Raw genomic sequence first — 25,732 nt, 5'->3', positions numbered from 1 at the left:
TGCAGTGAAATTCGTCGGATAAACGAAAAGGATGTGTTCCCTAAGCGGTCCGCAGATAATGTTACGCGGTCATATTTTCGACGCTATTGCACAGAATCTTTGTCACACTGCTGATTTCCAAACCTTCGAAAAACTCTGTGAGTCTAACAATTTTGTTGTCATGTAATTCTAGACGATTAATCTTCGACTTTCATCTAAATCGAAAGAGAAATAAGTGTTGGTTAGCGGCGTACAGTTGCGATCTATTTACGTATCAGTATAACGCTTCTTGATCATGACCGGATCACACAACTTTGCCGGTTATGTTATAAATACTGCGGGATTGGAAGATATAGGTTGTCGGTGGTATTTCTACAAATTGCTGGTTAGCTTTAAGCAGAAAATTTATGAAAACAGCGTTCGAAAGTCTGCGGAACAAATTCCAGTGAGAGTTCTTCAATGGTTCTCACAGATTCAGTTCGCTTGTTTCGGTTCGACAAAATCAACCATCGTTTACGTCTTTATTGCACCATTAGCCGATCATCGCCAGTAAATTGTACGGTATACCTTTCTTTAAATCTGGAATATTGCTGCAACAGCCGATAGCACCTCTGGAAGGCGTTTCTGCGCACTTTTCGAATGTGTATTGCACCATCCTGAAGGAGATGAGAGCAAATGAGATATCCAACCTTCCTGGGTAGACGTCACAAGAGCCGCTGGACCCATTCTCCTCAAACTCGGTCGTGAAACAAAATGGCGGTGTTTTGGAGCTATTTTCGAGATTTCGTCGTGGCACAGAAAATCGAGGATTTAACGGAATCCAAAAATTTTTTCGCAGAACTATTTCAAATAATAAGTAGATTCGTTCTAGCGAAAAAAAAATTTTGGGGTTAGGTGCACTTTAACGAAAAATGTAACATCTTCTTTAACACGAAATGTAACAACGCAAAATGTAGCAGCTCTGGTCTCAATGTATAACGGTAATTCAGATATATTAGCGTTCTTCAAATTATACACACCTACTGGTGACATTACCAATTCAAAATTTTCTCCAGTTTAAAAGAATTGTTCGTGATTGTCATGCCAAGTCCGTGTTTGTCCGTGCGAGCTAGAGGACGGACAGCAACGTGATATCTTCTAACGCTAAGCAAACAACAATAAATACACACAACATGTCCGAATGCAGATCACATGACTTGAGAAAATTTCTTCCCCACTACCTTTACACACAAAAAAGTGGTCACCTACGGGAGGTGGTCCTTACGAGAAGTGGTCGCTAGGAAAGAGATGACTGTATTAGAGAAAATCGTTTGGTTTCGAAAAGTCGGTGTTTTTTCTCGAATTAAAATACTTTAGAGCTAAAGAGCTGTAGAACAACTCCCTTACCCTTTTAAAATGGTCAAGTCAGTTTAATTTTCGACTGAACACTTCGAACTTTTTAACTATTTTCTACTGTACAGTCACTCTGTTTGTGTGTGTTGTTTAATGATGGGAATAACAACAGAACATTGTACATAAAAGCAAGTGAAAGTAAGTAGTAGAAGTCGTTTAATTAATCATTCTTCAGGTACCAGAGATAAAGCTTTCGAACTCCTCCTGTATGTACGTAACGTTTACTTAGTGGCAAGTATGCTACTACCACCTAATCTGACAACCACTTCAGCCTAACTTGTCTTCTCACAATTCTGAAAACTTGGGAATTTGTGACCCTTCACGCCTCCCACTTTACCAGTACTAGTATCGATAGTAAAATAAACAGCGCTAGCAGTTTATTAATTTACTGAATCCGAAAAAAAAAAAAAAAAAAAAGAATACTTCATAAGGTTTGGACCATCAAAGGATAATAGCTAAAGCTGTGCTGGAGGTTATTGTGAACAAGTTTAACCCCCTGCAGACAGTGTATATTCGAGTCAATTCACATTTTGCGTCAAAAGATGTTAGATTTTGCGTTAGTTGTCACATTTTGTTGCGTAACCAACCCCCCTCCATTTAAAGCATTCGTCACTGTTTGCAGAAGTAAGGAATAAAATATGTTGCTTTATTTGAACTGTCATCAGATTTAACGGAAAGCAAATAAAATCGCTTGGGTGGTTTGTTTTCTCATTAAAGACGACGTGAGATACTTAAGATAATTTTTTGTACCCATCTAAGGCGAACTGTTCATTCATGTAACACACGCGATTGGAAATTTGAAAGAAAGAATTCTCAAGAGTATCATAACAGAGTTTGTAATAAATGAAGCAAAAAGAAAGCGGGAAAGCGAGTAAGATCTTTTACAACACAACATATGGGATCTTCCAGCCGGACCCCATCATAGCTGGGAACATAGCTCAAAAACTGTTCCGATTACAAACATTCAAGGTAAAATGCTATTCAATAAAATCGAGAATCTATTAGAAGTTGCAACTGGAACGTTCGACATTGGACTGAATAATCAAAATCTACTTCCGCGTACGCTTGGCGCGGGAAATGAAAAGCATGTCCCTTATTAATGCTGGTGTCTAATTTATTACTTAGTATAAACTCAACAATTCTTTATTGGTCTGTTCCAATTGAAAACAATATAACTGAAATTAACGTGATTCAGAATATTTGCCTTAAATGAAATCATAATAATCATAATAGTAACAACAACAGTAATAATAATAATAATAATAATAGATTGATATAGCGCTAAAATGATAGAACATTCTAACGCGCTCTACAGTGCAAGATTAAGATTGCAGTAAAAATATAAGAAAAATGTGTCTAAAAATAATTCAATTAAAAAAAAAAACATATTAAAAACCTATGGCATGCTATACGCTAATTCAAAAAAAGTAAGTTCTTAACTTTGATTTAAAAACAGTTAGGGATGGACTTAGTCTTATTTCACGAGGAAGTAAGAAAAATAAAAGCACAAAGCAACATAACGCGGCTGTGCACGGTATTCTGTGAAGAAAATTAGAAACTGAGAAAATGTAATTACAAATAATTATATCTTTTTTATGAAAAAAAAAGATGAAAAAAAAAAAAAGAAAAAGTGCTCTAGAACCCTTTATCTTTGTTTGAACAGTGAGCGCAATACTTTTTTTATAACATGAACACAATAATGTGTTTATCAAGTTACGGCTGTTACCGTGCTGGACTAAACACTGGTTACCTTGAAAGCAGGACATCAAGAAATGGCATCAAAAATTGCCATAGAATACAAGGAATAAACATCGAGCTCAACTAAAATGTAGGAATAAAATATGCCTGACCCAGCCAGGCCAAATTTGAAACAAAGGCTAATGGGGTTTTAAAGGGTTATTAATCAAGTAAATACAGTCGTATCAAGAAATGGTTAACGAAAACCTCGCGACCGATCGGAAAGTTATCGGCATGACAATTTAGCTACATTGTGGGGAGTGAGTAGCGTAAATTTGCACTCAAAAGATAAATTACCATTGGGGTACCCTAGAGAAAGATTGGCGTGTGTAGTGCGCACGGGTCGGCTGTTTGAATTTATACCACCTACTTGATTTTAGCTTTAATTTGCCTGGCTTAATTAATATCCATACTTTGCATGGTGTTTGGCGTAATCGAAAGCCTTCTGAAGAACAGTTGGAAAAAAAAAAAAGGGTTTGCCCTCACGGCTGTTCTAGCAAACATTGTACCTGATCACTGTTTACGATTCCCGCTTCCCTTTTAGCCGAGCACGCTGTAATTGTGGATAAATCTCTACCTCTTGAACTGTCATTCTTTTAAACCAGTTACGAATATTTTTTTTTTTACATGATCGGCTCAAAACAAGTTTTCCGAGAGAGAACGAATTCACCTTTCGGTAACCTTCTTGAAAAGCCAGTTCCCAAATAAATTCTGGTGTACTCAGAAGTCGGTGCAGTGTAGTTGCTTGCGTTAATTTCAGCACGAACAATCTCCAACAGTATATGTGCCGCACATCGATTTTATATGAATGGACCGCGCGCACTGTAAACTGATTTAAGAATGGAGCGCCAGCACTGATTAGCGCCAATGCTGAAAGGGACCAACATCCATGTGTCTCACATCATATTCTTGTCGGATTGCTTTCAGGAAAAAATGTTTCTCGACCGATGGAGGTTTATCACTCATCCATTATTTCGTTTTGAACACATAAAAAAAAATACACGCAACACACTGCGAAAAATAAAATAGACGCCGCAAAAGAAAGCCAACATGTTTGGCTTTGGAATCTTTTTCTTTCTCACAAAACATTTTTAAAATTTACTTTCTTGATCGAGAAACGCATTTCTCGCCCGTGAGATAATGAGTTGATTTTCATTGCATTTTAAACTACCCAGTGAGGATGGTGTTTCGTTCTAACACGAAATTAATGCGTGACGTTTTTATGCGAGTTGAAGTAACAATGCCTTACATAATTAATTGATAAGAGCACTGAAGCCAATACTACTAGTCGCAGATTTGAGAGACACCATTGGGTATGTAAATATTGTTCTGTGTTAATGTATATTAATCCCGCCATTTGTTAACTATAATTCTAATCTGTTAATAGTTTTCGAATACTTTCCTGTAAACAAGATGACTGAATAAACTGTGAAATATTTGGAGCCTTGGCGATTGTTGCGACTAGCAGTACAGAAGGTACCTCGCGTTTTCCACTTAGACACCGTTTTTCCCACAATACCCTGTGTTCTTCACACTCCGTGCTCTCCGCAACCCGTGTTTTCCACACTCTGTCTTTTCCACACGCCGTGTTTTCCACATGCGCTCTCTGTTTTCCAGACCCCGCGTTTTCCAGACCCCGTGTTTTCCACACCCCGTGTTTTCCACACCCCGTGTTTTCCACACCCCGTGTTTTCCACACCCTTTGTTTTCCACATCCTGTGTTTTCCACACCCCGTGTTTTTTCACACCCCGTGTTTTCCACGCCCCGTATTTTCACATCCCGTGTTTTCAACAAGTGCTCTCTACACCCCGTGTTTTCCACACCTCGTGTTTTCCACACCCGTGTTTTCCACGCTCCGTATTTTTCACACCCTGCGTTTTCCACACTCCGTGCTCTCCACAGCCCGTGTTTTCCACAACCCATGTTCTGCACAACCCTTGTTTTCCACACCTCGTGTTTTCCACACCCCGTGTATTCCATAGCCCGTGTTTTCCACAGCCCGTGTTTTTCACACCCCGTGTCTTCCACACCCCGTATTTTTCGCGCCCCGTTTTTTCCCCACTCTGTGCTCTCCACATCCCGTGTTTTCCACAACCCATGCTCTCCACACCCCGTATTTTTTACACCCTGTCTTCCACACTCCGTGCTCCCCACATCCAGTATTTTCCACACCCCGTGTTTCCACACCTCGTGTTTTCCACACCCCGTGTTTTCCATACCCTGTGCTCTCCACACCCCATGTTTTCCACGTCTAGTGTGTTTTCCACACCCCGTGTTTTCCATCTACCAGATCTATTCAGAATTACACGGGTGAAAGAGCTATGTGCATGCTCCAATGACTAATGAAACACTCTTACACAGATACGTGTTTCGCTTTTTTGTAATTTGCCCTACATCCCAACACAGTTGTTTCTTGTCGATTATTTGTTCATGAATATAACAGTCGTGTGTTTTTAAAGGTTTCACATTAATTACGTTACCATTGACTGATAACTGCTTATCGCTTTATGAGTAAGAGACAACCTCAGTTGCTTAAAAGGAGTATTCAGGTTTCCCTTATTTTGGCAGTTCCCCCATAATTCCTTGAGTAAAAAACAGCAAACAAACAAACAACTGCAGAACAAAATTTAACAAACAGGTAACGAAGAGGCAACTTTAATGACACGCGTTTACATGCGAACCAAACCACTTTTTAAAGATCGCCGCGCTGTTGAAAAGGGTTTTCATGGGGTTTACATGGTTAAACGTTAGCTGTAAAGCGGGAAAAAAAGAAATAGCTATTAGAGGTAAAAATTGGAAAATTTTAACCGTTAGCCGTACAAAAGGTTAACTGCCAAAAATAACTAGCCACGAAAGTAAGAGACTTAAGGTCTCTCTTCAAAACTTTTTTTTTTTTAATGTTGTCTTGTGGCTTCATACTATTCTGCAACAATTCGTATAATAGTATCTTTTTTTTTTTTTTCATCTTGATATGGTACAAAGACCGACAATATGATTCTCAGTAATCAAAACAGTGGAAATTAATTTTTACCTTTTTGTACAATGGTAATTGATTTCGTAAAAAAACACCAGCCCATTGAGACCCTCTTAAATCAGCGGAACAATCTCTAGTATCAGTTACTCCTGGTTGTTGTCTTAGCAGAGTAGAGTTAAAAATCACGATTTTCACTTGCACAAATATAAAAAAAAAATAACAAAGCATCAGAAATAACAACTAAAAATGAAAACAAAGAAGAGACTATTTTTCGTCATAACTAAGCTACATGTACTTTCCAAACCAGTCTTTTTGGGGATTCCGCCATCAACATTCCTGACATATAGAGATTATAAAGTGCAACACTGACATCAAGTAAATATTTAACAATTAGACCCGTAGCCTGCAAGGGCTACGGGTCAATAGCCCATGAGGCGAAGCCGAATAGGCCATTGACCCGTGGCCCTTGAGGGCGAAGGGTCTAATTGTTTAAGTATCACCCAACTAGTCGGACAGAAAAGGTAATAATAAAGCTAGCAAAGGCAAGTTGAAGAAATATTTATTTGGGACTAAACGAAAGAAAGCGTCACTCTCGATAGCGCCAATTTCGCTAATCGATGACTATTACTAATAGTCCCCTAGTAGCGTAGCCAATCAAAATGCAGGATTTGCATTAGTCCACTAGTTGGGTGATACTAAAATTTAATAGCCCCATCTTGCCGCGGTGATTCAGTCAAGATAAAACACCTCCACCTCATCAGGAGTCCCAGCCAGGATTGTGTACTTGCTTTTTACTCCACTTGGAACAGAGTAAGAGTAGCCAAAGTTAGTGTATGAATTAGTGTTACTGTTGGCATTGGTAGCAATGTAGATGCTATACCGCGATCCAAATGATGGACCATAACCTGAGTACTTGCGAATTGCTTTTGATGGGTTCGTTACCATGCTCTTAAATGGTCCAAGACCTTCTTTGTTGCGGAGAGAAAATATGAACGCATTGGAGGTGGAACCCCAACTGTCACTGGTATCTGAATAACAAGAAAATAAACACAGAAATATGTTTTAGCAAATCAGTATTTAGAAATTGTTACAATAGTGTGCAAATATGAAAATGGATCAAATTGACTGAAATAAATAATGAAGCCAGTTCGAATATTAAAACTTCGATCTGATTTTTTTTCATTTTTATGGACGGAAACCATTGCAGATACTGTAAAGTGGATGCGAAGTCTAGAATCGTTTACGGTACGAAAAATGCAACTACTAATATCGAAAACCCGTTAACTATCGTCTGTCTGTCGTCGAATAGCATGAGCATTTAACTTGTTAGTGCGAAGATTCAGTCCTATACCTTCTAATGCTAGTTATCCGACTGACTAACCGACCAGACCCACGCATTTTGTGGCCTCGAAAACCTCTCCAGGGTACATAGGATGCACGCGAGCACACGAGAAGGAAAATTAGGAGTCCTCCTCCCGTTGAAGCCCTGATTTTTTTTTTTTTTTTTTTCAGGCTTCTTCTTTCCAGTTGCTTAAATTGGAAAATTAACTGCGATGATCATTCTTCACTTTCAAGAGTGTTAATGTGAGAGTTGGTATCGGAAGGGGGAGGTGGGGGGAGACTCCCATATAGAAAGGACGAGGGTGGTAACAGGTAGGTACCAAGATCATGATATGTGGGCATGACTCGAAATCTTTTTCACCCCTAAGAGGTACCAGTTCTAAAACAACACATTATCTCCAGTCAATTTTTTTTCGGTTCAATACTCCTAAAGGCACAGGGAATTCCCTGCTGTGCACATTTGGAGGCTAAACACCCTAAGAGGTACCAAAACCGCTTTTTTTAATGCCTAAAAACGACACGATGAGCACCCCCGTACGTTTTATATGGGAGCGCCCCCCTTCCCCCGGGGGGCATTGGTACAGCATATAAACCTGCATGCTGGAACACAAGGCGATCACGGGTAAAGCTTTTTAGTTGCGCTCTATGATTCACCACAAGAACCACCAACCCTGTTGTCCATCGCAGTCTTTGTGATGTTCTTTAGTGACTTATTTCATTATTTTATTTTTTGACTTATGGTCATTGGGTTAAACAAAAGCATTCTTTCGAGAACACCGAATTGAAAAGATGAATCCAAGAGTTCATAATTGTTTTTCTGAGCAAAACAATCGGCATTCCATAACAAATCCAGGATCTACAGACGTCATTGACAAACAGAATCAACACACTCCATCATAAATCACAAGCCAGTGAAGGTGCTACCAGAGTTGCGAAAATATCGCTGTCTGTATTTTTGTTCTTCCAAACAAACCTTTTTATTTCTTCCTTATCGTCAAGTGCCGTTGCCTTTCCAGTAGAAGAGAAGGATACAAGGAGCGCAGCCGCCACGAGCACCACGCTCCAACCAATGAGGGACTTCTGGAGACGAGGCAGCTTTTATTCCTAAGCTCACCCACACTTGCCATGGTGCGAGGTTCTGTAGCAACCATTCTATGAAGTCGCGCAATCAGATACTGATTAAGCACCTTACTAAATCCATTTTGAAGTCACTGGTTATCCTTGCAATCTGATTGGCTTTCAGCAGTGCGATTTGTTCACGAATCGCACTATTTTTGCTCTAAATTGAATCTTTTTCTCCGCCAATGAGAATGGGATAGTAAAACAAAACAACTAATCAGATTTAAAGGTTAGTTTAAAGTAAGCAATAAAATTTCAGGAAATTAAAGACAAAAAGCCATTGTGTGGCGAATTTTGCAACTATTATCGCTAAAACTGTGTTGTTGTTGTGGTTGTTTTTCAAAACATTTGACGAGTTTACTTAATTACAGTTTCTGAATGACGATTATGAGCTCCTTCAGGCTGAAGACCTACCTTACAGGAAGTTTCCAACATTCAATGTCCATTTTGACGAATATTCTGGCGATTTTTCTTCAGCATCTGCTCAAGATCCGTCCGACAAAACACAAACAAACGAGAACCACACAACAAATTCAGGGCCATCTCAAGAAGATAGATGTTTCCAGGTTTCCGGTAGTTTCAAACGAAGCAATACAAGAGCTCAAATCTGTCGCTGTGAATAAAGATACGTAGTCAAAATACGCCCCGCTCCACAAAACAGTGAATGAACGAACGTCTTCCGAAGCTGGTGCCCCGCCATCTTGAAAATATCTTGAAACAAACGACACCGCAAGAACTTGACAAGGTCTTGAGTATTAAGTTCTACGCCGTGGTCACAAAAAGAAACGGAGATACTTACGAGCTGGAACCCCTTAAAATCATTCAGAGTGCCATTGAACGGTATTTAAAAAAGAAAAACTATCCACTGGGCATTGTGCACTCGAGGGAGTTTCACAACTCAAAAGTAATCCATCGCAGAATTACATTAGCTGCACCTTTAAATTCCTTCTCCAAAGACAACTAGAAGTCTCAGCCTCATTCACAGAAGAAAAGGAAGGTCTTCCATCATTGATTCATGGGACGACAATTGAACTTTGATGCACGAAGTACACTGTTTTCGTTCTGACTTTGGAACTGCTTGTTTCTTTGTTATGCCCAAATGAGTTTTTGTCACATGACATCGTTTTGCATACTAAATGAGATGTCAAGCCGTTTCCGGTTCCGCTGTTTTAACGCCGGCTACTGAATCTAACATTTAAGGCGATAAAATTTTGCGATTTCAAAATGGAATTAATAAAGTGGCGATTGAACATCGGGTCGTGCAATTTTGGTCTGAAATCATACTTGTGATTTCAAATCGAACTCGCGCTGCGCGCTCGTTCAATTATGATTTCAGACCAAATTGCACTCCACTCAATTCAATTACCATTGCAAATAGATCGTTTTCATCGTTCCGCAACATCAAAAACCGTTCAGTGGATAAATCCATGATCAAGAAATGTCGATTCTTCAAGTTTTAGGTCTGTGCGTTTTCCAAATATGAGATATTTGTCGAAATTTTTGCACAAATTTACGGAGCTCAGTATGGAGCCGCCATGTCAATGTACCTTCGTTGTACACTAATATGGCGGCCGGAAAAGTTACAGCTCGAGCTTACTGTAGTTAATTAGTAGACTAATTATCTGAACTCAACCAGCAAACATTTACACACGCACGTTTCCTAATACTTTAACTCCGAAAAAGGCTAAAAATTACGAGATAAGTATATATTTTTCGACAAGCGGGGCACTGACCACATACAATACACAGCTGATGTATGCGAGAGAAAACAATAGCAAAAAAAGTGGCTGATCGATTGATTTGCTGATTGATTGATTGATTGATTGATTGATTTACTGATTGATTGATTGATTGATTGATTGATTTACTGATTGATTGATTGATTGATTGATTCATTGTATTTCACGGCAAGCCTTTCTTGTACACATTTCAAGACAAGTTAGCTGTTGACTAATCAGTCTAAACAAACCATACTGTTTAGTGGTCCCCTCTTGGCGTCTGCGTAGCTATAGCTAGTTGGAGATCTATAATCTAGCTTTCATGATGTTTGATGACATAGGCGTTATTCTTTTTCGACGAGGCAGAAAGAGAGATAATAATATATTGATATAGGACAGCCTAGAAGCGTAGCTCCTGGGCAGGGTTGTTCAGTGTCCGATTAAGCTAACCCAGGAAAATGTAGAATTTTGATTTGAGTTTTGTAACTTTGCAGTGAGGTTTTCTGTATATTTTTTAGCCTTCTGTATTGAGTTTTAATAATCACCACATGCACGAAACAAACCGGCAAAAAACAGTTGTAAAGAAGAAAAAGTTAAAATTCGGTTAACTTTTAATCTTGGATTAGCGTTAACCGGCTTTCGAACAATCCTGCCCTGTTTCAACAAATTAACCTGTCATGAGCCCGCTATCCAATTGAAAACCAGCCCCTTGTCAGCACTCAACTTTAAAAAAAACACGTGACCTTGATGAGCTGTAAACTTGAGCCCGGGATATGGTCAAGTGTTACTGTCAACTTATTTTGACAGGTGTCAATTGATCATAACATAGATGTCCAATATCAAAGAAGTACATGGTAAAGCAAGGCTGCATGTCTCTGTCAACCTATTATTTGGAGTATGCCGCCATGTTGCGGGACATCGTCGTCGTCGTCGCCGCCGCCGTCGTCGTACGTACGCGCCCACGAGCAATACCACTAGTCATGATAACCATGAGAAAACCAACTCATGGGTTTTCCTTTTCCTTCCTATATGAGTATGGGGCTCCGCTTGGCGACCCTTCGGGCCGCCGGGGCTCCGCTATGATGCATCGCCAAGGAAAATTCAAGTGGAATTATAAAGTTTGGAAACACTAGTGAATTAAGGATGAAAAACAAGAAAAATCAAAGGCTCCTTCGAGCTACCTCATGGTATGTGGTAATTATTCTGTGAAGTGCTGTCCTTTGCCTCTTTTGGAACTAAGAAGTGTTGCATTTGTAAGGTGTTAAGTTAAAAAGTGCATCATGTTAATAAGCAGCCATTAGTTGAACATGTTCATAGAAATAAGGTCTACATCTAATATATATAACATTTTGACAGGAAACACTGGTAATCCTTTTAGTGTCTTTTTCTCTGTCTGGATTATGAACATCAGCAGTGCAAATATTGTTTTGACAATTTGTGAAGATTTCATTAGTTTGCACATCAGCACTGGATGTGTTAGGGTTTTGAACAAACTCACCCTACTCTTCATGGGTTGCGAAGTTATGCCATCTACCCATGCATTTTGCACTTTTATGCCTTCAGTTTTAAATAATTCACTGGTGTCTACAAGATATTTGGCTGCATCTAATACTTTCTTAAGTCTGACAATCCGAAACTGATAGTGATGCTTGTAACCAAGTCGCCTTTGAAGTTTTATTGGAACGGTCTGTGATTTGCTTCTTGGCCTTGGGAGACAATGAACAGTTGAATTTACATCACTTGGCACATTGACAATGTTTCCATGAATAGACAATTGACCACCCCTAGATAGTTCACGGATTTGCATAAAAGGTATACGAAGTGATATTTATTAATCGCTGTTCTAGTGATGTGAAATTCAATACATTAGGCTTATAAGGAAAACCCATCTTATTGGCTTTAGAACAGCTGGGTAACCTGCCTTGTTTTAGACCTTTTTTATTGCAAGTTAGACAATTGCTTTTTCAGACTTTTTTTAGACTTTTTTTTTATTGCAAGTCATGCAGATCCACTCAGTATCATTGACACTTTTAAAACCAGTAAGACAGGACTCAACAATGTCTAGTGAACATGCCCTATATTTGTTTGGATCACATTTCACTACAGAGCACTTGAACCAGTACAGTTGGTCACAACAAGTGCATACATATTCTGGGTCTCATGCAATGTTTTTGTAAAACAAATTTATCATAGAAATTGCATCGTACTTGTTTTCGTGTGGCTGCAACTCATGACTGCTACGTGTTAATAGCGATACACTTGCCAGAGTCTCAGCCTTTTGTCTTTTTCTTACAGACTGTTTGGTTATTTGCCTTATGTGCTGTGGGTTGTCTGATTTTCGCTTTCTGAAGGAGCGCTGCTCAATTTGTCTGACATGTCCTGGGTTCAATTTTATTCTTTTAGCAGTCTGGTGTTTCTTGTTCCTAGATGTTTTGCTATTAATGTTGCAGCCTTGTACTCGTTTTTGATTCTCATTTATTCTAAAGTTATCATCAGCTCTTCTGTCTTTCATGTATTCTGTCATGTATTTTCATCTGTAAGCTTTACGTTTTTCACTGCTTGCTGTTGTCGCTTATCTCCATTGTTCCGTTTTCTACTATGGAAACATAATGAAATTCATCTAGGTGTCCAATGTAAATGTTTAGGGCATTTGTAACATTCACTGGTTCAACAACAGTAACTGGAGAAAAAGTTGGATTTGATTCAGCAATATGAATTGATAAATTAAGACAATTGGCAACAGCTTGAATTATGATAGCATCAGCCCATGTTCCTTGACATGACATTCTTTCCAAATAACCTTGTCAAGAATGCTCAGTTTTACTCTCTATAAATTGTTCAGGGTGATTCACTAAATACTGAATGCCAACACTGCGCACATAGAAATGACAATCAGGATTTCCATAGAGTTGATGTGATACAGCCCTAAAAAAGCAATCACCACCTCCTCCAACATCAAGTGCAGTTCTGCCTAACTGAGACAATCTGAATTCCAATAAACAGACAGAATTTGTGGGTGATTTAAAGGGTACTAATTTGCAATACTCATTTGTAGGACCAGGATTTGACTCCATATCTCCACTCAATGATATGATTCTGCTCAAAAAATGATACGTTTTCATTTGGAACTGCCTTAATTTTCTGAAAATATTACCTTCAGCTATCATACAAAACAAAGGCAAGTTTTTATGCTTTGGAGTCCTTGTTCGCAAAATAAACAAGCTTAAACTTTGTCTAATGAAATACTTCTTTGAGAAATCATGAATTTTGAACTTTTATATCACTCTAAGGAATGACAACGATGGTATCCACACAACATAGCCGTCAGCTTGGAGAATTTCGTGACATTAATTTTTTTTATGTATAATTTCACCGAATTTTTTTTCTTTTTCTTTTTTCGCCATTGGAAAGTCTGGTTACCGTTTTGTAAGAAATTCTGGAGAGTTCTCTTTCACGTCTCATTCTAAACTGAGGATTGGAGAAAATGGTAGCCCTAGAATTCTATACATTCACATTTTTATCTGGATTTCTGCACTGACAATTACTTGACAACTGAACTGATATTTTGTTTTGATTTTCAAACTCCTCGGGTATTGTAGGATTACCTTCGACAATCAATTGCTCCTGACTTTGGTGTATTTCAGGTGGTATTCAGGTAACAGATCATCTGTTTGGCATTTGCTTGTTGTTTGATATTTTGTATTTATTATGGTATTTGTTATTTGGTGTATATTGTATTTAGCATTTGTTTGGCAGTTATGTTCAATCTCTATAGCTTGTCACAGTTGTGGCATTAAAGTCCCAGCGAGAGGGGAACTTGACGAAAGCTTCATCGATCTCCTTTGTCATGTGACATTTTCCGAACAACTTCCTAGCGAATTGCGAAATATTAAAAGCGCATTTAATTCTAAATCATACGTCCTGCGAGTATTTTTAGAAAATTCAAAATGCAATACAGTAGGCGGTGGGCAGCTCACCTTTTTCCCCAGACCATAAAGCATTCATTCCGAATAGTTCGTTTTGTGCATTCTATTCCTTGTCGTCCAAATGTATTTGGAGACATCGTAACTTTTAAGACTTCAAAACCCATTTCTTTCCACTGGAGCTTTCTTGAGCACATTTTCTGTTCGTTTGTGAGGTCTTCAAAAGTGTATTTTGATCAAAGAGAGAGCGAAAGGAAGGAAAACTCGCCTTGACAATTTTTGCGTCGGGCTCGACACAACAAACGCCATTTTGTAACCATGTACTACCACCTTTGTCCCACCCCCTCCCCCCACATATATAAACATAAAACAATGACACGACTTTGTGGACAAAACCAAACCTAGTATGGGGGACAGGGGGAAACGTGTTTAATTCATGTTTAATATGGATTTAATGCATAAATTAATTGTTTAACGGAAATGGAGTGACCAATCCAAGCATCACTATACCTCATGGTATGAAGTACATACTATGAGGTAAAAAGGAACATGTTCCTTTTTCGTTTTGCTTATACTCGTGTCGTGTTTATCTCACCAGTGCCATGCTCATGTCACACGTGCGAGCCAGGTTCAAGGGTTTAATGTTCTCTAGGAAGCTTAACCCACCCTGTCTCCAAAAATGCAAGTGTTATAAGTACATTTATTATATGGCTAGCTCCGTGAGCGGGCAAGATGAATCAAATCCTACGCTGTGATTGCCTACCCGAGCGGGCAAGATGGAGCTATCTTGCCCGCTCGGGACTACCCATCGTGTCCCGCAAAGAAAAATTTCCGCGAAAGCCATATAATAAATCTATTATCGACCAAGCTTGTTCGGTCGACTCCGTCTCGAGCTCGGTCCATAAACACGCCAAAAAAGAACTTGCCCAAGATCTTGACCTCACACTTGGTCAATAATCCATACTAATAGTCCAACCTTTCAAGGTGGCCTAGGGATAGCCTGTACCCGGCGTTTCAATGTTATTAATGTTATCGCGCAAGTGACGCTGTGTATGGTGTCATTTCACGGTATTCAATCAGGCGTTCTCTGCGATGTTAATTGGTAAAATAGTTCGTCTATATCAGCTGTTCTTAAAAGTTCGAAACCCATCTTTACCTTTTCGGCCTATGGAAAAAGACTAAAGACCTAAAAGCACTACAAAAATAATAGTCCATGGGCCAGACCCTCTCAGATGTACCACTCAGAGGGACCAGCTGAGAGTGTGACAAATTTGAAGCTAAGTTGGGGGTGATTACAAAATGTTATGATAGCAACCCCTAAAGAGTAGCTTTCTTGTATATTTTATTGGCTGAAATATCACCAAAATTCGCTTTTGCATGAAAACGAGGGTTGTTTTCAAAAGTCATATTAAAAATATTAAGCTGGATCAAAAATAGTCTTCACACACATAGATACAACAAGAAAGAACACAAATAATTTTTTAAGAACAAAATTTCAATTTACCTCTTTAAAAGCGATGATATAGGCAGGGCAGGTAAGTACGTTTGACTTATTCACTGATTTCGATAATCTTTAAGTAGAGATCTGATTAGAAATGAACAACATATACAAAATATTAGCTGTATAACTAAACAATAAGCATTTTTATGACGATATACTGATATTTTGAACCTCAAATTATATAAAAACTTACAGTCCTTCGAGATCTACATGGAATCGACAGCCCAGCACTGTGTTGCCTTAATCATTAATTCTCATCGTTTGTAAGCCGGTATGTGTTTAAAACTCAATAAAAGTTATAACAAGTAGCTACATAGCTAAACAATCAGCATTTTGATGGTTGTCTTGTGAAATTGTGAAATTGTGAAATCGAAGAGGAGAAGTATCGAGTCTGTGGATGATGAAACTGTACCTATCTATAATGCTGGCGAGCGCTGTGGGCCCCATACTAGAGGATGTGTGGAGGTCAAGTTAAATCAAATCATGGAATGTGCATGGAGAAAGAACTTGCTATGGGTTTTAGTACGCATTCATACAAGTCAGAAGCAATCTGTTCCTGGTTGGACTGGTTTCAATATTTTGGTGCGTAATAACCAAGAAGTTGCTAAGGATAACGTGGGTTATCTCCCAACAATCAATGTCCCAGCGACGACCAGGTCAGCAGATGCCATTCCCCAACCCTCAGCATGTGTAATAGATGGAATGGCTCTTGTCCAGTGTTTGAAAGGTGATAAGAAGACATTTGCGGCAGTTGCTGAAACTCTTCTTTGCAGGGTTCTAAACGAAGGTGGAACAAGTGACAGGATCGATGTCGTCTTCGATGATTACAGAGAGGAATCCATAAAGAACGCCGAAAGAGAGAACAGGGGTGACGGTTTAGGAAGCGAATACCGCAATATTCAAGCCAAACACAAGGTTAAACAGTGGAGAAGATTCCTGTGTAGCTCAAAGAACAAACAAGCTTTCATATTGTTTGTAACCAGCGAGTGGAAGAAAGAAAAGTACACAGCTGAGAAGCTATCTGGAAAGACTCTGGTTGTCACGTGTGGCGAAACATGATACCAATTATCGTCTGGAATAATGCAACCTATCAGTGAGCTCGAATCAACCCAAGAGGAGGCTGACACCCGAATCCTCTTACATGCAGCCCATGCAGCTAAATCGAGGTTTGCTTCGGTCGTCATAGTATCAGAAGACAGTGATGTGTTGGTACTTCTTTTGGCCTTCAAGAGCTTTATTCCTTCTTCAGTATTCATTAAAAGTGGTTCACAGACCAGAGTCAAGTACATCGATATCTCAAGAGTAGTTGACAGGGTGGGAGCAAGTGTATGCAGATCACTGCCGGACTTTCATGCAGTCACAGGGTGCGACACTGTTAGTGCTTTTGCCGGACGGGGAAAGGTTGCAGGTTATCGAATTGTAAAGTAAAATGCTGAATTTCAAGAGATGTTCCAGCATTTGAGTATGTTCTGGAATATGTCTGATCACCTGTACCATAGTCTTCAGAAATTGACATGTGCCATGTACTGCAGCAACCCTGGGACAAGCGACATCAAGGAGCTGCGATATCGACTGTTCTGTTTGAAGAGAGGAGACGTTGATTCCAACCAGCTGCCACCCTGCAATGATACGCTGCACAAGCACTCGCTACGAGCAAACTACCAGGCTGCTGTCTGGAGACGAAGTTTACAAAGATGCCCAGCCATCACATCACCACTGGGATTTGGCTGGTGTAGTGAAGACGACAAGCTGGTCGTAGACTGGATGGGTGGTCAGCCAGCTCCGCAAGCCGTCCTAGAACTACTATCTTGCCAGTGCAGTAGGTCCTGCAAACTTCCATCGTGCTCCCGCATTGTCAATGGGCTGAAATGTACTGATATGTGCCGGCTTCAAGATTGCACAAACAGGCCACATGATGACGACGATGTTTTATCCGTTGACGACAATCACGATGAAGAAAGCGAAAGGTAAGAATCTCATAACCATAGGAAAAATATGAAATAACTTTCCTTATACATACTCTTACATTCGTAAGGTTTAGTTTCGAATGATGTACTCTTTTTAATGTATCGAGTAACTGTTTGTGGTTGTCATGGCAACCGCTAAATGCTTTAAAATAATTTAGCTGTTATTTTTGTCTGATAAAACATGAGTCTTTGTTTACATTTAAGTGAAAATGATGCTTGACTGACGCGAAAAGGACAAGTCTCCAATGTGTTTGGTACTGGTATGGCTTCAGAATGGATGATATCAGGACAAAGAAGACTCGTTAAGGGAGCTCTTTAAAACTCATTAGCTGAATAGTTAATCCAAGCCAGTGCTAGAGTGATCTACACATGATTGAACTCTTTGACAACGTATATTGCAGTCGTTATTTTTTAACATTAGGAAGTGAAAAGCCTTATTTTCAGTGACTTTTATTTCAGTTGTGAACTCATTGACCATTTCCGTCTCCATGGCAACGAGACAACCTTAAAAAAATTTCCTTCTTTTGCAATTGAATCAATGTCATATTCTGCTAGGCCTAAAATGTATAAAATGTTGTTTGAAGAGAATTGTACAATGGACATCGCTCAGAATCTGAAGCTGTTAACCGGATCCGTGGTCATTAGGCAGTTTAGATGACGTCATTTTATCACATGTTTAGAGCAAGAAAGCTACTGATAGAAGCTTGCTATCATACCTTAAAATAGACTTCAGTTATTGCAGATTAAGAAAATACGTGATAGCACTGGTCTCTCCGCATGGTACAAAAAAAAAACCACTTTTGGGGGTCTTGGCCCATGGACTATAACAATAATAATAAAAAAAAAAATTGCAAAATTTCACGTACCCCAAGGAATGTCGGTGTATCCTCCAAACACGTACGGACTTTTGCTAATTACAGTAACAGTGTGTGGCTTGCCATCACAACGACTGTGAAAAGTACTCGAAGACCAGCCGTGAGAGGACGCGCGGTAACACAGATTCCAACATCGACGTGAACTGGGAAATGGTTCCAAAAATCTTTTAAGGTTACTGATGAAGAAGCTGCTTCTTCCGATAATATTTGACCGCTGGAAAGGCATTTCTTGAATAAAATGAAATAAAATGGATCAGTTTAAAGCATTGAAAGTAAATATTGGTCTAAGAAGCTGCATTCTGTTTGAAACACGTGGACCAGAACCATGTAAGTCACCAATAGAAGCAATTTACTTCATGCGAAAGTATGCTTCAGTCCGATGTCGTCAACATGTACATCTATTTTTGATAGTTCGCCGCTGTTTAATGATGTCCTTTCTAAAGGTCCCGCTGTGTTCATTTTATTTCTTCGTAATGATAAATGAAACAAACATAAATTGAATCTGATCATTTTCATGAACGTGTAAAACCCAAATATCATGACTATGGCCGGCATGTTTCCCATGATAGTCTGCGATGACAACATCGCCATTGTTTTTACGAAAGTTATTACCTGGGAAACGTCAGGTACTCTTTAAATGATCTGCAGTACTTACGCTGTACCCATTCAGTTCATTATCGATCGAAAATTGTTTATTATAAATAACGTTATTGAAGGTCTCAGTTTCTCTTACCACATGAAGGTTCAACTCCTGTCCAGGAACCATTTTCCAGGCAGACACGTTCCGACGGTCCTTTAAGACAGTAACCAGGATTACATGAAAAGGAAATATGTGTACCTTTCCAAAACGTTCGTCCGTGGGTAACACCGTGTTGGAGGTTTTCAGTAGAAGGACAAACTCTCAGACCTATAGTTTAGTTGGCTTACAACAGTTTCGAGGAAGTAAAAGAGCCTTACTTTTAACTCTTTTATAAAATGTTCTGTTCATTTCATTTGTTATTTTTTAGATTTTATTTTATTGTGTATAAATGTTTAGTCATAGCCTATATATTTCGTATTGCGGAAACTTTGAGGAAGGGTCATACGAATAGTAAAGACTATATCTGAACTTAGTCACAAGAACATGCCCACAAACAGCTTAAAGACAGTCCCAGCGGCCAAAAGTGCTTTGACCACTCCATGACGAGCAGACTGGCCAGTTACGCATGCAAGTGGCATGGGCTTTCCCTGCATGGTGCCATCTAGACACAGAACCCTCAAACACGTGCCCAGCAACACAGTCAATATCAAAGTTATTTGGCGCCGAAAACTTAGAGTCTAACTAAGTGAGGTTGCAAGTAAAAGACATCCTCCCCTCCCCACTCCTTTTGACAGCTGGCCGCCAGTAAAACCACCAGCAAATAGGCAAATGCCTGGGCTATTTCCCAAGCCCGGCCTTGGAGCCCTCCCAGATCCCTTTTGCTCTCAACATGGCCGTAGACAAATCAAAGAAAGTCTCAGCGGCCACGAGTGCTGTGACCACCTTTCCCCTCCCCTGGCTAGCAGATTAGTCCATCACGCATACACATGGCATGGGCCTATCTAGCAGGCTTCTATGCCAACACAGAACCCTCAAACAATGTTCAACAGCCGAGTAAAGTGCCCAGCAACACAGTCAATATCAAAATTATTTGGGGATAAAAACTCAGTCTAACTAAGTGAAGGTGTCAGTAAAAGACACCTTCCCATCGCCTTGCTTTTGACAGGTGGCTGCCACTCAGGCAAGGGAAAAACCAAGCGGGCATGTTTTTGGAAAGTCGCTGTCAGTTACAAATTAAAAATGAAAGAGGGGAAAAAAAGTATTTAAACATTTTACAAAAAGTTAGCCCCTTAACTCCCTCAAAACTGCAGGAAGCCACCCTACGAGGAATAAATAAAGAAAGCACCAGTCAGATATAAAACCCACTGTGCAATTGTTACGACTTAGAAAAGTAGGCTAAATGTAAAGATATGGAGGGTTTTTTAGATAGACTGCATACTCATTACCACATCGCAGTTAACATCCTTCTCCGAGAGGACCCTGCGACTACTGTGGCAGCTAACATATGCAACGGGCAACTATGGTAAAATCATCAACTGGCGCCAGAGGAGAAGGGTGCGACTTCCTCCACTGGAATGCCGGCAAAATAATAGTGATCGAGGCAAAACCGAAAATTTGCACGAAGAGACCGCAAAGTATCATGCGCGCCCCAAGGCATCAGAATATGGGGGGGATTAGAAGAATTAAAATCAAATTCCTCGACGCGCTAATTATGTAATGAAGTGTGAATTCCTTCTTGTAATCACCTTTAAGTGCTACAAGTGAAAGAAAATTACATCGTACCGCGTATCTCGTATATCAGTGCCTACCATTATTAGCGCACACACGTTCCGCGCATCACGCTACCCATGGTTTACACAAGCGTTAGGGTTACGTTGGCATTGACGAAATCAACTACACTACCAAGTACGCGACTAAAATGAATGCAAATGTTTCCTACTGGGACCAAATCAAGTTTGATGAATCTGTACTAAAAGAAGGAATACCAGAATAGCAGCGTATTGCTAACCACTGGCTATTAACGGCTTCCAGCTTAAAAAAAAACGTAGCTGTTATCTGTCGAAAATTCTACTGAAATTCAAATTTAAACGTATACCTGCAGATGGCGTGGTGCGCGCGCAAAGCAAGTGTGAGAGACGCAAATATTTTACTTACTGGGGAGGTGCCAGGAAAAATGTAATGAGCACCATAAAAAAAGTTTCAAAAAAGATGAATAACTTAAGAAAACAACCAAACAAACAAACAAACAAACAAAAACAAAAACAAAACAAAAAAACGCGAGGTTACCCTTACATTTTGTTATGAAATGAAAGTGGCAAACCTATTCAACAAGTGATTAGTTTCTGGTTGTGAGGAAAAGCTAGAGGAGGCTGTCGGGTTGCAACGATTTTGTCATTAAAATGAGACCAGAACCAAGTAGTTTAAGATCTTTATAAATATGCTTGCTTGTCTGTGCGCAAAGGCGAATTCTAAGGAAATTGTGAATAAATATTATTTCCCTCTTATTTCAGAAAAAAATGCTGATGTCAGCATTTTTGTGAGATTGAAGGCTAATTATCTCGAAACAATGCGTAGCTACCCTTATTTTTCTTCCTGGATTCCAATAGCCCTTGCAAAGACCTACTTTTTCCGCATAGCTCTAATCTGGCGCAAAAACCTTTGTATCAAGTAGGCACCTTACTTAAGACCATAAAACAAACAAAAGAACAACGACAACGACAACAACAACAAAATATAGTTTTTCCTTTTACTTGTTGAAGCCGAAATTGGAAGCAGAAAGTAAAACAGAGGTAAAATTGATTGCAAATTCCATTGATTTATTCACTTACATGAAGGTTGTATATCACTCCAGTTACCAGAAGGCAGACACACTCTAGTTGTCGGTCCAATCAAGCGATATCCCGGATTACAAATAAACGCTACAGATTCTCCAGTCCAGTATCCTGAGCCAAGCTTTTTCCCGTTCATTGGGAAGCCAGTATCACCACAGTTGACCAAGGCTGATAAAAAAAGTAACAGCATACACCCATTTTACAACATTAAAACAATATTGATAGAAATGTATAGTGTTTAGACGCAATTGTCCAGAATAGCTCTATAGGCATAGAAAAAGAAACAAATTATTTTTATGTTAATACTAAATAACTATTTATTTGAAAAAGCCTAAAATCACTCTTTGTTTGTCTCATTTCTACTGATTCATTTCTTGATTCTCTTCAGTTTTGTCCGAAAACGACATTTTATGTCCACAGTAACGTAACACCGAGGCACGTTATATTATTCCTAAATGTGGGCTGTGCTGTATATCTCCACAGACTTTTTCATAATATGGTACTGTGGCGTATCCGGCCAGCGGTTGACATTAGTGAGCATGTGCACTCAAGCGTGTTTCTTAACCATGAGCTTTGATTCGCATTAAACTGGATATATGACAGGTACAGTGACTATTGCCGAAAGGAAAGATACTGCTTTCACACTTGCAAAATAATTCAAAACTATTACTTTTTAGCTCGTCTATAAGTTCTTTGCAAATAATAATTTTCAGTAAGTAAAAAAAAAGAACATCTTTTCAAAGCATGAATAGTCAAGTAATATATCAGCCTCAAGAGACCGTTTTTAACCTTGTTTCCAAACAAACGCGGACAAGAGAGTTGAAAATACGACACGACACGTTGTGTTTCTGACGAGCCTCTAGGTGTTTAACAATGTGATATGACACAATCTCGAGTGTCTGATATGTCTTCCTGACCCTTGCCGGCCAAATTGAAACTAAAAGGGAAATCCAGAAATAAAATTTCATAATTATCATTGTAATTAACACATATTAAAGGTTTTGCGATGCTTTTGTTCTGTTCTAAAGAACGCAAGGAAATGACAGGAGCACGAAAGAAGAGTAGCGTGAGACAGGAGCTGATAGACGAGGGTTTCTTCTTGCATCTGGAGTGCTCTCGTCACTTCCATGGCTGCTTTATAACAGGCTAAAGGATGCTCGCGCCATTTTTTGTTGTTGTCGTTCTATTAAAAAGTTATACATTTGCAGAGAAACCAGCCTGTTAGCTTGCCTGAGCCTGTTGGCGTTACTGCAAATTGTAAAAAACTGGCTGATACAGTGTGTTAAGTCGCCACGAATCTTAAGGTGCACTCTCATAAAACAAGATGTTCAAAAATGAGAGAAACATAAAGAAACTCAAACAGGAAGCTCAGTTATGATTTTCTCTCTTTAAACATGCAAAGGATGAACTATCACATACTTAAGCTTGTGCTGGCTGTCGCTGTTCTATTCTTGTCATTTTGAAATACGCAGCTGTAGTTCCCAGCGTCACTCGGTTTGAAACGAGGAATAAGAAATTCACTCCATATTAAATCCTTCTCGTCATGTGTTGCCATAAAAATATTATCCTTCTTATCCTTTGACCATTTGACCTTAGGCAGCGGCGAGCCGCGAGCAGAACAATTTAACTTGACAGAATCACCTATATTCTGCACTTGAATTTCCCTTGGAGGACTTGACACAAGGTAAGGATTCACTTAAAGACAAAATAAAATCACGTAACCGATCAAAACTATCGGAACTGCACTTTTGGTTTCAATAATTTTCTTATTTCTAGATTCTAGGCTTACCGACTTCCTTTACAATGATCCATATCACTGCCATCACACTCCCCAGTTCATTAGCTCCCTGGCAAACGTAAGCACCATCATCATCCTCTGTTGTGTTTTTAATCGTAAGTTTGTTACCATCAATGACATGTCTGTTGATTGGAAGTTGCTTAAGAGATCTTGTCCACGTTAATACTGGGAACGGGTAGCCGAAGATATCACATTTGAGAACTGTGTGCCATGATTTGTAAGCGGTCACTGATTTCTTTGGTTTTGTAACGAATTTTGGCGGTACTGGAAATAAAACCAGAAAAACTAATAAAGAGAAATAATAATATTATTATTATCATAGAAGTTTTTGTTGCGCATTGCTCTAATCTCCCCCTTTAATAATAATTAGCAGTTATTTTTTTCATTTTCCCAATTGTTTCATTAAAGAAGCACACAGATTAGTACAACGGAAAAGTTGTGATCGGTCTAATTAATTATAAACTGACATTCAATTTTGTAACAGAGACTTGAAAGAACTGTTTTCCTCTGTCAATGAAGGACACCAGGACAAGTAGGTAACAAACTTTAATCAACAAAGTTTCGGTGTCCTCGTGACGGCATTATCAAGTGACATGTTTTCAGAGATTCACTTTTAGCTATTTACCTTTGACAGTTACATTGACCGATAACTGAACTCTATTCAACAGGTTTTCCGCTGTACAGGTGTAAATACCACGACCCTCAAACTTAATTTCCTTTAATTCCAATTTTCTTTTCTTAAACTGTCTTCTTTCCTCTTCTATCACTTGACCATCTTTGTACCACGTGATTATGGGTGGTGGGAACCCAGCTGCTTTACAGTGTAACGTCACGTTATGTTTCTCTTTAACCGTAACGAAAGGCGGAGGCCTTGAAATAAAACTTGATGACTCTGGAAAACAAAATATTAATTGATATCACTTTTTTGTTGTTGTTGTTGTTGTTGTTGTTGTTGCTTTGTTTTGTTTTGTTTTTTTTTTTCACTTGAATAACGACCAAGTCTAAGAAAAAAAAATTCAAATTATTTTCTGCTTTAATAGTTTGATAATTAATAGAAGTAAAGCAAAAGTTAGATGCGCAAACAAGGGAATGAACAAATAGGGTACGTTAGATCCAATCACCACCCTTTAGATATATTCTAATTTGGACGATAATATTTTTTACCACAATTGCTACTAATCTCGCAATCTGATTGGCTAATTTGCCGTTGTTGACAAGATTCTAGACAACATTGCTTGCGTCTATGTGTCACGCAATGCCTTTTTCAGCTCGCGCTGAAATTGCGGTAAAAAACAAATCGAAATGTAGTTTAGCGAGGTCTGCACTCTTATCGACAACGATTTGCGTCATCACAGTGACCAAAATTTGTCGTAGACTGACTCGGCTACGGATGGTGAGTCGACAACATTTTGACCACTGTGATGACGCGTATCGTTGTCGATAAGAGTACAGACAACGCTAACCACATTCGATTTGTTAAATTACTCATCGTAACGACGGGAGAGCTAAAAGATACTTTTTGTAACGGTTGCTGACATTATTATTTAACCTTTGATGTACAAGCTGACTCATACCCCCACCGTGTAGCCCTAATCATCCTCTACGAAATGATACCATTTTATTGGCTACGATGTCATATGACGTAAATTGACGTTATTTGACCCGCCATCTTAAACGCGCCATCTTAGCTCTCACTATTGTTTTAAAAAGTCAAGAAATAACAGAAATTAATGCAAAATCAAGCCAGAATGCTTATGAAATATACAAATTGGTGAATTTCTGCAAATTGACGAAGAAAACTGGAAAAATAGATAGAAATATTGGCCAAACCTACGTGAAATTTCATGGCAACGTTAAAAATGAAGGACACACAATTAACATATCAAAATTTCGGCAGAGGATGAATGAACAGCTACTGAAAGTTTTCAGTTCATTAGAATCAGTAGTTATTTCAAGACTTTGAGAAAACCTTATCGGGGGTGGCATCCGCCCCTCC

The 25,732-nt window shown here is 39.1% G+C and overlaps 3 protein-coding genes and 1 pseudogene across 3 annotated transcripts in view; 1 reads left to right on the top strand and 3 right to left on the bottom strand.

Moving 5' to 3' along the window:
- The window catches only part of LOC110068142 (hemicentin-2-like), a 206,275-nt gene that overhangs the window by 148,100 nt on the left and 32,443 nt on the right, over positions 1-25,732 (bottom strand). The window contains exon 4 of the mRNA XM_089271128.1: positions 24,362-24,628. Coding sequence (XP_089127254.1) covers positions 24,362-24,628 — 267 coding nt within the window. The remainder of the gene's footprint in view (positions 1-24,361; positions 24,629-25,732) is intronic.
- LOC149105178 (uncharacterized) lies at positions 6,813-23,346 on the bottom strand. Its single transcript, XM_089271377.1, has 4 exons — positions 21,936-23,346; positions 19,261-19,434; positions 18,519-18,755; positions 6,813-7,111 (listed from the first exon to the last, which is right to left on the bottom strand). The coding sequence occupies exons 1-4, from the start codon at positions 22,126-22,128 to the stop codon at positions 6,813-6,815; spliced, it is 903 nt and encodes a 300-aa protein (XP_089127503.1). The 5' UTR covers positions 22,129-23,346.
- Positions 12,277-14,418, bottom strand: LOC149105180 (uncharacterized; annotated as a pseudogene).
- LOC149105179 (uncharacterized) lies at positions 17,162-17,776 on the top strand. The gene has a single exon (XM_089271160.1). It carries the CDS (start codon positions 17,162-17,164, stop codon positions 17,654-17,656), a length of 495 nt encoding a protein of 164 aa, XP_089127286.1. The 3' UTR covers positions 17,657-17,776.

Source organism: Orbicella faveolata, unplaced genomic scaffold, assembly GCF_042242905.1.
Source record: "Orbicella faveolata isolate gen_17 unplaced genomic scaffold, um_ofav_v1 contig_34, whole genome shotgun sequence".
NCBI lineage: Eukaryota > Metazoa > Cnidaria > Anthozoa > Scleractinia > Merulinidae > Orbicella > Orbicella faveolata.
The sequence above is the reverse complement of the archived record's forward strand: the minus strand, read 5'-3'. Positions and strand labels throughout refer to the sequence as shown.